The 16,266-nt window shown below is 34.4% G+C and overlaps 2 protein-coding genes and 1 pseudogene across 3 annotated transcripts; 1 reads left to right on the top strand and 2 right to left on the bottom strand.

Moving 5' to 3' along the window:
* Window positions 1-6,608: 6,608 nt before the first annotated feature.
* On the bottom strand, window positions 6,609-11,600 carry LOC107642969 (Pleckstrin homology (PH) domain superfamily protein). Of its 2 annotated transcripts, none has more exons than XM_016346491.3 (9): window positions 11,361-11,600; window positions 10,432-10,580; window positions 10,129-10,216; window positions 9,176-9,587; window positions 8,734-8,787; window positions 7,820-7,917; window positions 7,538-7,663; window positions 7,358-7,447; window positions 6,609-7,194 (listed from the first exon to the last, which is right to left on the bottom strand). In XM_016346491.3, exons 1-9 carry the CDS (start codon window positions 11,598-11,600, stop codon window positions 7,066-7,068), a joined length of 1,386 nt encoding a protein of 461 aa, XP_016201977.2. In that variant the 3' UTR covers window positions 6,609-7,065. The 2 variants fall into 2 exon arrangements, with proteins under 2 accessions (XP_016201977.2, XP_016201979.1); XM_016346493.3 differs by lacking the exon at window positions 11,361-11,600 and adding an exon at window positions 11,049-11,194.
* A 1,551-nt stretch (window positions 11,601-13,151) lies between these two features.
* LOC107642971 (dehydration-responsive element-binding protein 1E) lies at window positions 13,152-14,243 on the bottom strand. The gene has a single exon (XM_016346494.3). The coding sequence runs from the start codon at window positions 14,144-14,146 to the stop codon at window positions 13,310-13,312; it is 837 nt and encodes a 278-aa protein (XP_016201980.2). The 5' UTR covers window positions 14,147-14,243; the 3' UTR covers window positions 13,152-13,309.
* A 1,375-nt stretch (window positions 14,244-15,618) lies between these two features.
* LOC148563415 (uncharacterized) lies at window positions 15,619-16,182 on the top strand (annotated as a pseudogene).
* The last annotated feature ends 84 nt before the right edge of the window (window positions 16,183-16,266 follow it).

Here is a 16,266-nt window from a genome sequence, read left to right as displayed (position 1 = left end):
GCAAAAGTGTCAGCAGACCATCAATCTCCTTACAGTCGACACGGTTGCCCTACACAACGCTCTATACAGGCGTGCCAGGCATGCCGATCCCCAACTGAACTGTATGATCCCGACAATGTTATGGAGTAACGACAGAAACTTTCAGTGCACCCCTGCCCCAGACTTATCTCCAAACACGACGGTCCCAAACAATAGCATTATGTGGCACTTCACGTACCTTTGAATATGAATATCATCAACCAACACTAAACAATCTTTCAATCTTCGAAACCACGTCAACTTGATAAAACTTCCTCTACAGTCTGCCTTCTTAGGTGCAACACCTAATTGATCCAAGCATTCACCCTCTAATGCCTCATAACTACTGAGTGTCGGTCCTATAACTGGCAGACCATTCGTCGGAAGACCAAAAATTAACGCCACGTCTTCCACCGTCACGGCACACTCACCAACCGAAAAATGAAATGTGTGAGTCTCAGGGCGCCATCTCTCGATCAGAGCATTAACCAATGCCGACTGACATTGGACAACTCCAATCTGTAAAATATGATAAAAGCCGGTGTCCCGTAAATACCCCTCCACTATTGAATTGTACCGATCCAGCAGCATGTAATGGTCACATTGCAACATTCTATAACCCTAAACACAAACATGATATTAATTAATTAACAAATTAAATTTAACAGAATAAAATTTTCATTATCAAATAACCAGTAAAACATATCCACGATCAATAAAAATAATAATAATAACAATACTTTATATAATTAACTATTATATTATATACTAATACTCAAGTAACTATTCTATTCTATTCTAACAACATATAATACAATAATAAATTAATCATTAATCTTTTATTAAATATTTATATTATACTTATAACAAAAATAATTAATTCAATAATTTTTAATTCATAATATTTAATTTACTATAGTAGGAAAGCTTAATAATAAACATTATTACTACAATTTATTTATTACTAACAATTAATACTAATTAATTTATTTATTATCATACGTATTATGTATTATAACAATCTTAATATTAGTACTATATATTCTAATAATAATTAAACCATCAGACGTATTATTATTACAATAAATTCATTAATAACAATTAATATTAATTATTTTATTTATCATATCTTCATTATTATTATTGTTATTATTATTATTATTATTATTATTATTATTAACAATAATTAATTTATTATCATAATGTACCATAATCCTTCTAAACAATATTATTACATTAATTCCTAATCTCTAATATTACCATTATAATTTATTATTATTAATAATTTCTAAAATTATTTTAATTAAATTAAAATATTTAAAAACTATTACTACACTAATTTCTAATATTAACATTATAATAAACTACTAATCTCTAACATTATAATTATTATTTTAATTAAAATAAATTTTTTAAAATAAAAACTTACATAGTTAGGATGATCAAGATAATTAGCAATGTAGAGCTCCAGATGATTGACATCTTTTATTCTTCTTCTTCTAGGCATTGTTAAAAATGAGTGATCCAATTTTTTTTTATGCAAAGGTTCATCAATGGAGGAGAATGAATAAATGAAGCTGGTGGGGTTGGAGGAGAAGATGATTTGTGGTTGCTGCTTCGAAAGTGAAAGGGAATGGGGCATTGAATCAGCTTTGGAGTATATACATCCTGGTGGGCTCATCAACCTGCATGCGTGACACGTGACGGGGGCACAAATCGGATCGCAAATCGGACGGTCCGATTTGTGTACCTTCCCAGCCCCTAATCGGACTGTCCGATGATTACTGGCATCAAATCGAACTGTCCGATTTCTTCATCGCAGCCGTCACATCTGCGTGAAGCACCATAGACTCCCATAACCGCGTCATACTCCATCTTCTTCCCAATATGAAAAATAAAAAAGTGATATAAGTCATGCAATAGAATAATAAAAAAATCATTAAAACTAAAATTTTAGGCAAAAAAATTAGGGATGTCAACACAGCGGTTTTTGAACTCTAAAATCTTCCCTGATCCCGCCCCAAATCTTTCTTGATCCAACTTCGAAATTAGGAATGTCAACACGGCGATTTTCGAGCTCCAAAATCTTTTCCAATCTCGCCTTAAATCTTTCCTGATACCGCCTCGATTTTCGCTGTGAGAGATAACTGAGCCTCATTTTCTTTCTTTTTTTTTTTCGTTTTTTCGTAGTTCCCCAATCCAGCCCCAAATCTTCCCTGATCTCGCCCCAAATCTTCCCTGATCCCGCCTCAATTTTCACTGTGAGAAATAACTTAGCCTCATTTTTCATTTTTTATTTTTTCGTAATTCTCCGATCCCACCCCAAATCTTCTCCGATCTCGCCTCAATTTCTGCCGTGGGGATAGCTAAGCCTTATTTTTTATTTTTTGTTTTCTCGTAGTTCCCACGAGAATTCCCATTCCTTAACAAGGTAATACTCGATTCTACCCATTTCATAATTTCATTCTTACAAATATGTTCTCTTTTCCTTCTTTTAAGCAAATCACATATTTCAACTTACTAATTGTTAGAGACGTGGCCAACTTCTCTTGGAAAGAGAATTTAAAAATTTGTAGTTTTATACATATATAATTTTGTTTAAAATTTAATTGAAGTTGCAAAATGCTCCAAAATAATATATTGTTAGATGGATATATGCTTATGTTAGTTATTACTTATTACATTTATAAGGAAGAATATTAAGAAATATTAAAATTTATTATTTTTAGTTATTAGTTAGTCATTAATGTTTAAAAGTATGAGAAAAAGTATATTATTGAATTATTAAATTAAAAAAATTAGAGTAAAAAAAGGAGTTAATAATTAAATGATAGCTAAAAATAATAAATTCTGATAACTCTCTATTATTTCTCTTATATAAGTCATGCAATAGAATAATAAGAAAAATCATTAAAACTAGAATTTTAGGCAAAGAAACTAGGGATGTCAACACAGTGGTTTTCGAACTCCAAAATCTTTTCTGATCCTGCCCCAAATCTTCCTTGATCCCACCTCGAAACTAGGGATGTCAATACGGCGGTTTCTTTCTCGATCTCGCCTTAAATCTTTCCTGATCCCGCCTCGATTTTCGCTGTGAGAGATAACTGAGCCTCATTTTCTTTAATTTTTTTCGTTTTTTTGTAGTTTCCTGATCCAGCCCCAAATCTTTCTTGATCTCGCTCCAAATCTTCCCTGATCCCGCCTCGATTTCTGCTGTGAGAGATAAATCAGCCTCATTTTTCATTTTTTATTTTTTCGTAATTCTCCGATCCCACCCCAAATCTTTTCTGATCTCGCCTCAATTTCTGCCGTGGGGGATAGCTAAGCCTTATTTTTCATTTTTTGTTTTCTCGTAGTTCCTACGAGAATTTCCATTCCTTAATAAGGTAATACTCGGTTCTACCCATTTTATAATTCCATTCTTACAAATATGTTCTCTCTTCCTTCTTTTAAACAAACCACATATTTCAACTCATTTACTGTTAGAGACGTGGCCACGCCACTCTTGGAAAGAGAATTTAAAAATTTGTAGTTTTGTACATATCTAATTTTGTTTAAAATTTAATTGAAGTTACAAAATGCTCCAAAACAATATATTGTTAGACGGATATATGCTCATCTTAGTTATTACTTATTATATTTATAAGGAGAAATGTTAGGAAACATTAAAATCTATTATTTTTAGTTATTAGTTAGTCATTAATATTTAAAAGTATGAGACAAAGTATATTATTGAATTACTAGATTAAAAAAATTAGAATAAAAAAAGGAGTTAATAATTAAATGATAGCTAAAAATAATAAATTCTGATAACTCTCTATTATTTCTCTTATATAAGTTATGCAATAGAATAATAAAAAAAACATTAAAACTAGAATTTTAGGCAAAGAAACTAGCGATGTCAACATAGCGATTTTCGAACTCCAAAATCTTTCCTGATTCCGCCCCAAATCTTCCTTGATCCCACCTCGAAACTAGGGATGTCAACACGGCGGTTTTCGAACTCCAAAATCTTTCCCGGTCTCGCCTTAAATCTTTCCTGATCCCGCCTCGATTTTTGCTGTGAGAGATAACTGAGCCTCATTTTTTTTTCGTTTCTTCTTAGTTTCCCGATCCCGCCCGAAATCTTCCCTGATCTCGCCCCAAATCTTCCCTGATCCCGCCTCGATTCCCGCTGTGAGAGATAACTCGGCCTCATTTTTTGTTTTTTCGCAATTTCCCGATCTCACCCAAAATCTTCTCCGATCTCGCCTCAATTCCTGTCGTGGAGGATAACTAAGCTTTATTTTCTATTTTTTGTTTTCTCGTAGGGGAGAATCCCCATTCCTTAACAAGGTAATACTCGATTCTACCCATTTCATAATTTCATTCTTATAAATATGTTCTCTCTTCCTTCTTTTAAACAAACCATATATTTCAACTCATTTATTGTTAGAGACATGGCCACGCCTCTTGGTTATTAGTTAGTCATTAATATTTAGAGAAAAGGATAAATAGGTCTTTGACCTTTTGTTTCGCGGACATTTTTGTCCCTAACCATTGAAAAATATTTTTAAGTCCCTGATCTTCACAAAATTTGGACGGATCAGTCCCTGAGGGAGACATTTGGACGGATCAGTCCCTGACGGAGGCATTTGGACGGAGGGACTGATCCGTCCAAATTTTGTGAAGATCAGGGACTTAAAAGTATTTTTCAATGGTCAAGAACGAAAATGTCCGCAGAACAAAAAGTCAGGGACCTATTTGTACTTTTCTCTAATATTTAAAAGTATGAGACAAAATATATGATTGAATTACTAGATTATAAAAATTAGAGTAAAAAAATGAGTTAATAATTGAATGATAGCTATAAATAATAAATTCTGATAACTCTCTATTATTTCTCTTATATAAGTCATCCAATAGAATAATAAGAAAAATAATTAAAACTAGAATTTTAAGTAAAGAAACTAGGGATGTCAACACAACGGTTTTCGAGCTCCAAAATCTTTCCTGATCTCTTCCCAAATCTTCCTTGATCCCGCCTTGAAATTAGGAAAGTCAACACGGCGGTTCCCAAACTCCAAAATCTTCTCCGATCTCGCCCCAAATCCCGCTGTGAGAGATAACTGAGTCTCATTTTTCATTTTTCGTTTTTTCATAGTTTCCTAATCCTGTCCAAATTCCAATCTCGTCCCAAATCTTTCCTGATCCCACCTCGAATCTTGCTGTGAGAGATAACTCTGCCTCATTTTTCATTTTTCGTTTTTTCGTAATTCTCGGATCTTGCTACAAATTTTCTCCGATCTCGCTCCAATTCCTGCCGTAAGGGATAACTAAGCCTCATTTTTCATTTTTTGTTTTCTCACAGTTTCCATGAGAATTCCCATCTCCATATTCTTATAAAAATTCTTAATAAAAAGCTCTTAAAAAATTGAAAAAAAAAATAAAAAATACATATAATACGTTAAAACAACATACAAATGTATTTTGTCTAAATTCTAAAATAATGAATTAATTAAAGTTCAATATCTAAGTCCAAAAAATATAATAACACAACATAATCTAGTAAAATAAAATAAGTCCTAACACAAAAAAATGAAAAATGGTGGAACTCAGGTACATTAACTTCATGTGAAATTAATAGTTGAGAGTCGTTAAATAATTTGACAGGTTTGATTAAATTATCAACTAACGACTCTGAGTTATCAACTTCATATGAAGTTAAATGCACCTAATCTTTCACCACAACAAATATATATAATAGAGGAAATTACTAAAATACCTAAAATATTAAAAATAATTAAATAAATTCGTATTATTCGAAGATCATGGAAACGGGACGGAAATTCCCACTTGAATCCCTGCAATGTCTCGGGCTCCCTTTTCCACCGAAAAATTCTCCATCTTTGAATTCCCATCTGGGACAATATTCATAGGGTTCCATATCTCATGGAATTTTACCACACCTAAAAAAAACTTAGATTCGTGTGGTATTAGTTTAGATTGACTTTTTTTCAATTTTGAATTAAAAAATATTTTTTTAACAATATTTTTATTCAATTTAAACTTATTTAGATACATGTTTTTTAAAAAACTATTTTTATTAAAAAAAATAAAAGATATCTTTAATAATTAAAAACTTTTTAAAAAAAACTTATTCAAATATAAAATAACTTTCAAAAAAAAATAAATACTTTTTTAAAAAATCATTCTAAACTGACGTTTAGAATAGAGCAATCAAAGTGATCAATAATCTTAATGCCATCTAAAATTTTAATTATTAAATTAATCACTCATATAAAACACATTATAAATATAAAATACACAAAAAAACATAAAACAACGCATAAATATACACCTTCAAAAACTGATTTAACAGCTAAAATTACGTCTTTTTTTTTAGAATTACAATAAAATGTAGAGCTGTCGGAATATTTTTTTTATGCGTTATAGCAAAATGTATCGTTCTGCAAGCTTTTCAACGATCAAGAATGAATTGAATTTTGTGAACTGCCCTCGATTTTATTTTGTCTCTTTCCACCCAGCATGTACACTCAACAATGATAACCCTCTTTTTTCTATCCCTAATCGCATGAATTGTTGTGAACTTTTGGACAAACAAATGTGTATTATTTATAAGTCATCGGCAGCACCTATATTAACATGCCAAATCTGGCCATTTCTGACAAATAATCGTTACAGCATTATCAGGTGCTATATATTCTTTTGATTAAAAAAAAGATAGAAGAAAAAAAAAAAAGATAAGTGTGATAATTAACTACCATCTGCCCCAAACTAGAGTTAGAACACGGAGGCAATAAGGGCACTAACCTTAATTGACAATGGCTTCAATCTAAAGTACTGATACCGACCATGATCATCTAACATTCTCTTTATGGTACATAAGCAGCAGCCTCTAAAACCACAAGGTTTGTAAAAACAGAATCCAACATATGAGACCTTTAATAAACTTGAGATTTTTTCGAAGGGAAAATTGAAGGTGGATCCGGTCACCGATTACATGTAATGACTCAACTTGGCACAATAATTACATCTCGCGTACTATCAAGATCCTGGAGCATATTCTTGGATTATTGATGCCAATTTATTTCGATCTTCTTCTGTTTTCACTTTTATCAAGAAGGTGCGTGCAACAACGCTATCATTATTTTCACCACTTCCATCAGCAATATCCTACGAAGAACGACAGTGAACAATTCCGAATGATAAGCTTTTCAAACAGAATCTAAAAATATAATGGAAAAGGTTACTTTTAGCTTCTCCTATCAATACTAACTATACAAACTATACAGAGCTTTTCAATGTTTATATAAACACTTCAGCATTTGTGCCATACCGACGTGTGGAATATCGCAACAAGAGTATTCTTCTGTAGATGCGTCTTTATTCCTGGATACAACAAGGCATTGAGAAGAATTTTCCCTACCTGCCATCAATGAAGGTATCAGAAAGTCAATGAAACTCACAGAAACTCACCTAAACTATAAGTACTAAGAGAAATAACAAAAGAACAAACCTCATTTCGAACAATGATTGTTGGTTTGGACTCCTTGGTAGCCTTGCTGACACCTTCTTTGCATTTAATACACAGTTGACCCATTCCTTTATCTTTCCATACATTCTTAACATCTGTATCACTTGACTGGACCAAAAAAAAAAGTGAGAGACATTAACTCATTAAATTGAATAAGGGTAGGCAAAATAGATGCTGTCTGAAAGCTATTGTGACACTGCAAGTATATAAATTATTAAATTTACATTGAAACATTGCATCAAATGAGGGGAGGGGAAAAAATACCTTTACAAATAGTTTGCACTTCACTTCATGCACAACTATGATACCTTTCTCTTCTGACTTCTTCACTGATGGACTGCTGGGCTGCTCCAAGTCATTTTCTGAAACCAAATAAAAAAAATTTAATTTGTACCGCCCTTTTTTTTTCTAATCTTATTGATTATAAATGCCATGAATATTAATAAATGTAACTCTAATGGTTCTCTTGTGCACAAGAAATTAACATTTCTATAAACTAGCAAGCAAGAATGTTGATGGGACCCAGTGTATAAGGTCAAAACTAAACTTACAACAATATATAAGGTAATGATATGTAATCAAGTTCAAAAACTAGAACAAGATAACAAGGCAATAATGAAAAGATAAAAAATTCAAGTACCCAGCTGATAGTAATGAATAATAGTACCCTCAGATCTCAATATCCATTTTCTTCCCAATATCGTGTATCTTTTGTTTCGTCCAGACTAATAGAACTTTCCTTTTACCATTTAGAGGAAGAGGGCGAGAGAAGGGGGGAGGGAATAAGGGATTTAGTTTTTGTTAAACAACCTGCAGATGTAAATATGTTCTTCCTACTCTAGGGTTTCTTTAATGAAAATAATTACCATATAGAGGAGGAAAGGTTATCATACATTAGTAAAGACTACAGAAGCATGACATACAGTTATCAAACCACCTACCACAAAAAAATAAAGTAACCTTCATTTTATATTCATTTAATCATGAACAACAATGACATCATGTGACAGTTGCTCCAAGAAACCTCCAGCATTAAAAAGGGTCATAAATGGTGAATCAAACACACAATACAAAATGGATAGGATAATCTGTATTTGCAAAAGGAAATGAAGTATCTATTAAGAAGACTGTAACTGAAAACTTGGGAAGGGTTAAAGAGAGAAGAATCATGTCCTCACCACCATCTACATCATCTGAAGCATCATTATTAGAGGGAGCCGAATTTTGAGTACCTGGAAAACATAGGATAATTTAGCAGCCAATAGCGAAACAGAGACAAAAGTTTCAAACTAAGTTCCACAAATCGGCATGCAATGCAGTTTGAAATTCCAGTCAGGATATGAGCATCCGTCCAAGGAATAGATAGCAAGCTTTGTTTCCAAAATGGAGGACATTAAGATAACAGATACTCTATGCAAACCTCCAATTTATTATGGGTGTCCTAAGCCAGTATGAACATATGTCCCATGGCCTCTAATAACTGTCGGCTGTCTGTCATCTAGACATCACAATAAAATTATACAACAAATGTAATTTTTTTATTTTCATTTTATAAGATTCATGGTCTTAAATTTTCATTAAACATATAGGGTGACTATTTGAGGGTGAGAAGAATCATACCAAATGTAAAAGGTTTTTGACTGTTTGAGAATAATCCAGCACCCCATGAAGTAGCAGGAGTGGCAAAGTTTGCAGCAGAAGAAGCAGAGTTCGCAGCAGAAGAAGCAAAGTTTGGCAGAGGAGTAGCAAAATTTGTAACAGGACTAGAAAAATTTGTAGCAGGACTAGCAAAATTTGTAGCAGGACTGCCAAAATTCATAGCAGGACTGCCAAAACTCATAGCAGGACTAGCAAAATTTGAAGCAGGACTAGCTGTAGTAGACCCAGTTTTTTCTCCAGAAGTTTTATTTTCTTTATTAGTCACATCTGGAGATAATTTTTTCCCGGCAAAAGAAGCACCAACATCAGCAGGCAAATTTTCCCCCTTGGTGGCATTTGCTTTGATCCAGTTTACAACATCACTAAACTTTTCCTGAAACAATACAAGGATTTTCAACTTTATGCACGGCTTACAGTATAGTGTAGTGAGCAGCACGACTCTTTGGGGTGGGCTGGGGTTTTTGTGGGGGAGGGGGGGAATGACATAGATGCTAACACTAAAATCATTAGAGGTGGCAAGAACAAGCAGTGAGATCAAGCATATTATAGTGTAGCCAAAGCAAATCTCATTCTCACCAGTAGACAGACTCCCTCTTGGTAGAACACAGGCAGGGATGTTGTTATAAAATGGATATAACCTTGTATAGTTACTTAACAACAATAGATATAACCTTGTATAGTTACTTAACAACTAGAACCACAGTGGTTTCACTTTCCATTCGAAAATGTGCAAGTATACCTGTTTATTTAATTAAAGTATCCATAAAAGTAACAAAACTACAAGATATCAGACAAGAGTCTGCTAAAATGGTAGCTTCAATAACATATTACTTGGATTCAGATAGTATGAAACTACCAGTAAATTGGAAATATAAGTAATGTATGTAAGATCATTAAACCATGTGCTGAATTACCATAATGCCTGCAGCATGTTCTAAGTAATCTCTGACACCATCTTCCCAGAGCTCATCAGGGTGATTCTGTAATTGTGTTTGAACCCAGCTGTCAAATGGAAGACATGTAGCAGAATAATGAGAAGGACTATGCAGGATCCTTAAACCAGATTTTACATCAAGGCGTGATGATTTATAACAAATGCTAACCAAATAAGACATATGCAAAGTATGCAAAATCCAAACCCAGACTTTTTTCTCATTTACCAAAAACTGAAATATGCAAATAAGGAAAAGGCAAATTGGTTGATATAAAATATGTACCTTGCAAACTGGGTGTTTAAGGCTCTCACATGCTTCTGGGATGACTCTGCCCGCCGCATATCCAATGATGGCACTGCCATTGTTTGCTGGGATGGTTCAGCTCTATGAACGTCAAAAAGAGATCCTTCCATTATTCTTTTGTTCCGAAACTGCATCACAGTGAAAATGTAGGTATACTAAGCTTCAACAGGATAAGGCAAAGGCTACAGACATTCAAGCATCTAAAAGTTCAGGTAGTTTGGCCATCGGAAGTTATACACCCACACACGGACATAAATATATACTTCCAAAAAAATCATCTGCCACATGTAAAATGACTCGAGCATAAACTCTGGAGAGTTTCCTAGCAAGTTCCCAAAGATAACCGTTAAAAAGCATAAAAGACAATTTAGCATACTATTAAGAGCTAGAGCACTATAGGTGTGTCATTTATTGGTAATAAGCCAGTAAATTATTATTTCTTATCAAAATCAGTTCAAATCTCAGTCCTGTAACATCGCAAATTCTTGGGTGGATCCTTTCAATATTGAAAGAAAGATAAGCACAAAACTGAAGTAAACACAAGAAGATAAGCTTATAGTTACAAACAGCTTCGTTAGCAAATGCCTACAACTCACCCCCTTTCAATTCAAATCGCTACTGATGTTCAATCTACTCCCAACAATTACTGATTTTCAATCACAAGGACAAACTTTTAAGATGCTATCAATAACACGATTTTGCGGAAACTCAATGCCAGAAAAATTCAGCAAGCAAAAAAAAATTGAACTAGCTGGAAAATTGTATTCTTCTAAGACCCAAACAAAAAAAAGGGGGAAAATGTCGGCGGTAAAGTGCGTAACGGAAAATTGGTGAATCAAGTAGTGAACTTGTGATTGAGCTGAAGCTCGAAAACGACAAAAGGGAAGAGTGTCAACAGAGACACTTACCACTGTTTCGTTTGTATCGGTATGGTTCGGTTCCGAAACAGCCAAACGCTTCGAACCTCTCATTTTGGCACAGCTCAAGAAGAAGGGAAATAGGGTTTTATGCCAGTGATTAAATCGATAATTTGATATAATTTGAACTCCAGCAAACAAAACAAAGTTTGTTTTTCCTTTCTTATTTTTTTTTTCTTCCTCTAAATTGATTGTTGTATTTGAATCCGTGGGATCAGGTGGGGAACGCATTTTTAATTGGCACCGTTAAATGAAGTGATGATCTATTAGGGTTTACAGCCCATTTCAGAATTTCAAAAGTATGTCCAACCCATTAAGGCTAAATGGGCCTTTCTATGTAACGGATCAAGACAGTACTGGTGGCCCATACAAATAAAGAAATGGATTAACTGGTAATTGGTATTATACAAAATGACTAAAATAGATATATCTTTTGTACCCTCTTCTCCCTTTTCGTCTCTTACTAACTAAGACTTGATTTAGTAAAATTTTTTTCAAGAGGTACTTGTGCTTTCTAAAAGCACAATAAAATATCATGTGCTTGTACTTGCAGCTTTTAAAATATCGGGATATTTTTTGAAAGTAATTAAGATAAAATTTTTTAAAGTTGATTTGTACTTTTCAAAATTTAAAAATCTAATATAAGTTCAAATATTAACTAATTTTCAAATTTAACACTTAAATTTATGTCTTTTATAATATTTTTAAATTTTAAAAACTATTTTACCAAACATAATTGTTGCTACCTATGTTTATTAAAAGTTATTTTTAATTTGGTTTACCAAACATAAATGCTACACTTTTTAAAAAATTATTCTTTTTATCTATTTTTAAAAAAAAAAATTTACCAAACTAAGTCTAAAAAGAAAGGGATAAATGATACCTGCTAAACTCTGCTTCTGCCAATTCATTTTTTTGCTCAACTCAATATTAAAAAATTTTTGGGTACAATTTATTTTTGTATTTTTTTTATTTTTCTGCTTCTGAATTTTTTTTATTGTGTAATTAGAAAATTCAATAGATGCTAAATTTAGTCTTTTATTCTAATCGAAAAAAGAAGAACATAAAGATAAAAAAATAATGTAAAAAAAAATTTAAATTAAAGTTAAAAAAATAATTATGAAGAAATTTTTTTTTTAAATTCGTGTCCTCGTAGGTTTTTGGTCAGCGTCTAAAACAAAGATGTGGAGTATTTTCTATGGTTTAAAAACGGCATGGGATTTGAATTCCAGAAGAGTGATTGTGGAGGCCGATTTGATGAGTGTTATGGACATTTTAAATAACCAAGACAGAATCAGTAAACATCCAGATGGTACAGTGAGCCACATTAAAATCATGCTAGAAAGAGACTAGGAGGTCAAGCTTATACATAGCTTAAGGTTGGGAAAAAAAGGGTCTGTAGGTGCAGCAAGGCTTTATATTCATAGATATTCCTGTGAGTAGTCTTCGACAAATTATTGATGTTGATTATAGAGAGGTTACTTTGTCCCAGAACATTGTAATTCGGGAGTTTGACTGTTTGAGCTTCAGCCTCGTCTAATAACAAAAAAAAAAAAAAAATATAGTAATACTTTTGGTACTTACTTATTTTATATACAAATTTATTGATCCAATATACATATTAAAGATTGATTAAAATTTATAAGCAACAGATGAATTAATTTATTTGATGAGAATAATTTTTAAAAAATGTCTGTTATTTAAAATGTCTGAGAACGAATGTAAGTGTTAACTTTAAAATAAAAAATAAAAAAATCATTGCGTGGGCCGTTGGAGATGGAGTTCACATGAAAATGGTAATCAACTTTATCATACAATTACAACGGCGGGGTATGTTACATATGCATGTTTCAACACGTACTCCACACAGTAGGTACTACCAAGCTAGTGGTTACTGTATCCGATAAGCTTAATTAATCAATGTTGTGGGGCTTAATTATTCAAATGGAGAAACTCCAGAGTGGCAACCCAACATCGAATATCTCCACGTCATTACTGCCATCTCTCGCAAAAGCAGGATGAGGAGGAGACCTTAGAGGCTCATCCGCCATGCTCATAACCAAATCATGCCAATCCTCAAATTCAGAAACCGCCGGAACATCGTTAACCTCAAATTCAGAAGCCTTGTTCACATCCTCTTCAATCACCACCACGCATTCCCCAACACTCTGCTCCTGATGCTCCTGCTGGGCGCTGTCCTCCGCCGCGAACGCCGCCGCAGCCTCAACGGCAGCCCTCCTGATGTCCTCCGGATCGGTGGAAGACGGAAGCTGCAAGCGCGAAGCAGAGTCCGCGAAGTTGAGGCAAGCGGACTTGCCGCGAAGCGCAAGAGCAGCAACATCGTGTGCACGTGCTGCCATTTCCGGTGTAGGATAAGTTCCAAGCCATATCCTTGTGTTGTTAACGTTGTTCGGAACACGAATCTCGCAAACCCACTTGTTGTTGTTCCTCCTCCGCACTCCCCTGTACACTGGGTGCCTCGTCTCCTTGAACACCCTCCTCCCCGCTCTCTTCTTCGGCATCGACGAAGCCAGAATCACTTCATCGTCCGAGTAATGATGATTATGAATGTTCATTCTGCTATTCCAAAAGTAGTTTGTTAATTCAGTTATGAATGAGTGTGAGTTAGGAAGTTCGAATGTGAGTGTGAGTGACGAAGTGAGAGTGTGAGTTGAGTATATATAGGTTGTTGAGGTTAGATGGGCCACGTATGGTGCTGCGACGTGGACACGGACACGGGGACAGTTGGATATATATGTATGGGTGGGCCAGCCCATAATAACTGGAAGCTAAGCCCATGGGCTGGAATTCACTTTCACTTTCCTTTTGATTACGTGGCAGCAGTGGGGGATTTGGAACTTTGTTTCTTCCTAAGTCGACACTTTCACTTGCCTGTCCTGTCTCCCACTCTTGTAGTGTTGTTGCTCCAGCTATGGATATAACTGGAAATCCCAACGTTGAAAACGTGTTTCTTCATCCTCTATTTTTAACACTATTTTTTTCCCTTTTACAATTTATAGTAGTAGGACCGTCACTGGTTTTGTCCCCGGTTTGTCCGACAGCTCAAACTCTACTAAAATAATTTTACTATTTATCCTTGCATAAAATTCTACATGTGTTTATCACTAAGGTTAACACCAAAAAATAATTTCCGTTAAAATAATGTCATGCATATTTTTCATTAAAGCTTAAAGTAATTTATGTATGAATTTTGTTATAGATGCAATGAAAGCATTTGCTAAGATTAGATTTTAAAATAGTATAAATTCTTTTATAAAAAGTTTACATTTGTAAAATATTAGCAAGCAATCCTTAGAATACTAGACAGTATAATTTTCGTTTTTTCTCTTGTTAAAAGCTTAGTTTACGTCATTAGTACTTAGAAAATGTAAAGTTTATCAACCCTAAACCCAAAACAAAATTGTGGAGCAAACTTAATTGTAGAGAAAAGCAAATAAATCAAGTTTTTGGTCTAAAAAAAAAAAATTAAAACTATATATTTTTTCGGGTATGTTGGGCTTGATATTTAACGGGCCTAATCTTACTTGGTTGATCAATTAGATTTAGATGGATAACACAAAGCATGATCCCCCAAAAAATAAAACCCCACTGGTTCCGCGACCAAAACCCAACCCAATGGTTTGCGCTTCTCTCTCTTCTGTAAAGTCTAAAAAAACAGCTAGCCCATGATATAAGTATACTGTTGGGCTCAATAATCATATAAAACTTTATATGATTTGCTAGGAAGTGAAATCCCCCATGGTAGCTATATTTTCCTCGGAGTGATAGAAAGAAACCCTTCAGATTCCAAGGCTCTATTGTTCTCCCCTTCCATGAGCTCACCGGTAACTACCGCTGAAGAAGTGGACCAACTGCAACGAAGCAAAAAGAAACTTCGTAATGACAGAGGAGAATTTAAAGGGGAGACATCAAGGATAGCTAGGGAAGAGGAGTGGATATGTGAGAAAATGTCCTTTATGGGAACTAATGGCAAAAGAAGAACGTATACCGATCTTGTTATGAATGGAAGTGCAGAACCAAGATCGGATGACGAAGAGTCTGACTCTGATAGGTGTTCATCGGATGATTTCGAAGAGGATACGGAGGAGCAAATACCGATGGAGGAGCTTTTCAATATGAGCCAGATGCAATGAGACGCTCTAAAGAAGGAAAAAAAGGAGGCCAATAAGCAGAGAAGAAAAGGTTAGAGAAGCCTTGAAAACACACGTTGATAGTGAAACCCTTGGGGATGCTGATTACGTATGGAGTGCTGAAAAAGAAAGTTAGACACCATGTGATCCAAGTTAGGAGGCATCGACCTTATCGACGTTGGCAATGAATTCTATGTGGTGAGATTGTTTAATGAAAAAGATTATTGGCATGTGATGGAAGGAGGTCTCTGGCTACTTTTCGATCATTATCTAACAATAAGAAGTTGGACCCCAAATTTTGACCCCTTCGGAACTACCATCAATAAGGTGGCAGCTTGGATTAGGCTCCCAGACCTTCCCATTGAATACTACGACAAGCGCTTCCTGGGACAATGGGTGGTCAGACTAGTAAGACGCTTAAAGTCGACATGAACACAATGAATCAATCCCGGGGTAAGTTTGCGAGACTCTGTGTTGAACTAGACTTGAGCAAGCTTTTGGAAGCCTCCTACTTGGTGAATGGAAAAAGATTATATATAGAATATGAAGGACTGCATATGGTGTGCTTCAGTTGTAGAAGGTCTGGCCATGTGAGTGATAGTTGCATGGCTAATACTTATCAGGAAGGTAAGGGAGGGAAGGCTAAAGAAGTGCAGCATTAAGAAGCAGAAAAGAATATTTCGACCAGAGAGACGCAGACTCATCCTATGAACAAAGAAGGAGAAAAACGTAACGACAAGGGTAAA

The sequence above is a fragment of the Arachis ipaensis genome, chromosome B5 (assembly GCF_059453495.1).
Source record: "Arachis ipaensis isolate K30076 ecotype BB chromosome B5, ASM5945349v1, whole genome shotgun sequence".
Taxonomy (NCBI): Eukaryota; Viridiplantae; Streptophyta; class Magnoliopsida; order Fabales; family Fabaceae; genus Arachis; species Arachis ipaensis.
The sequence above is the reverse complement of the archived record's forward strand: the minus strand, read 5'-3'. Positions and strand labels throughout refer to the sequence as shown.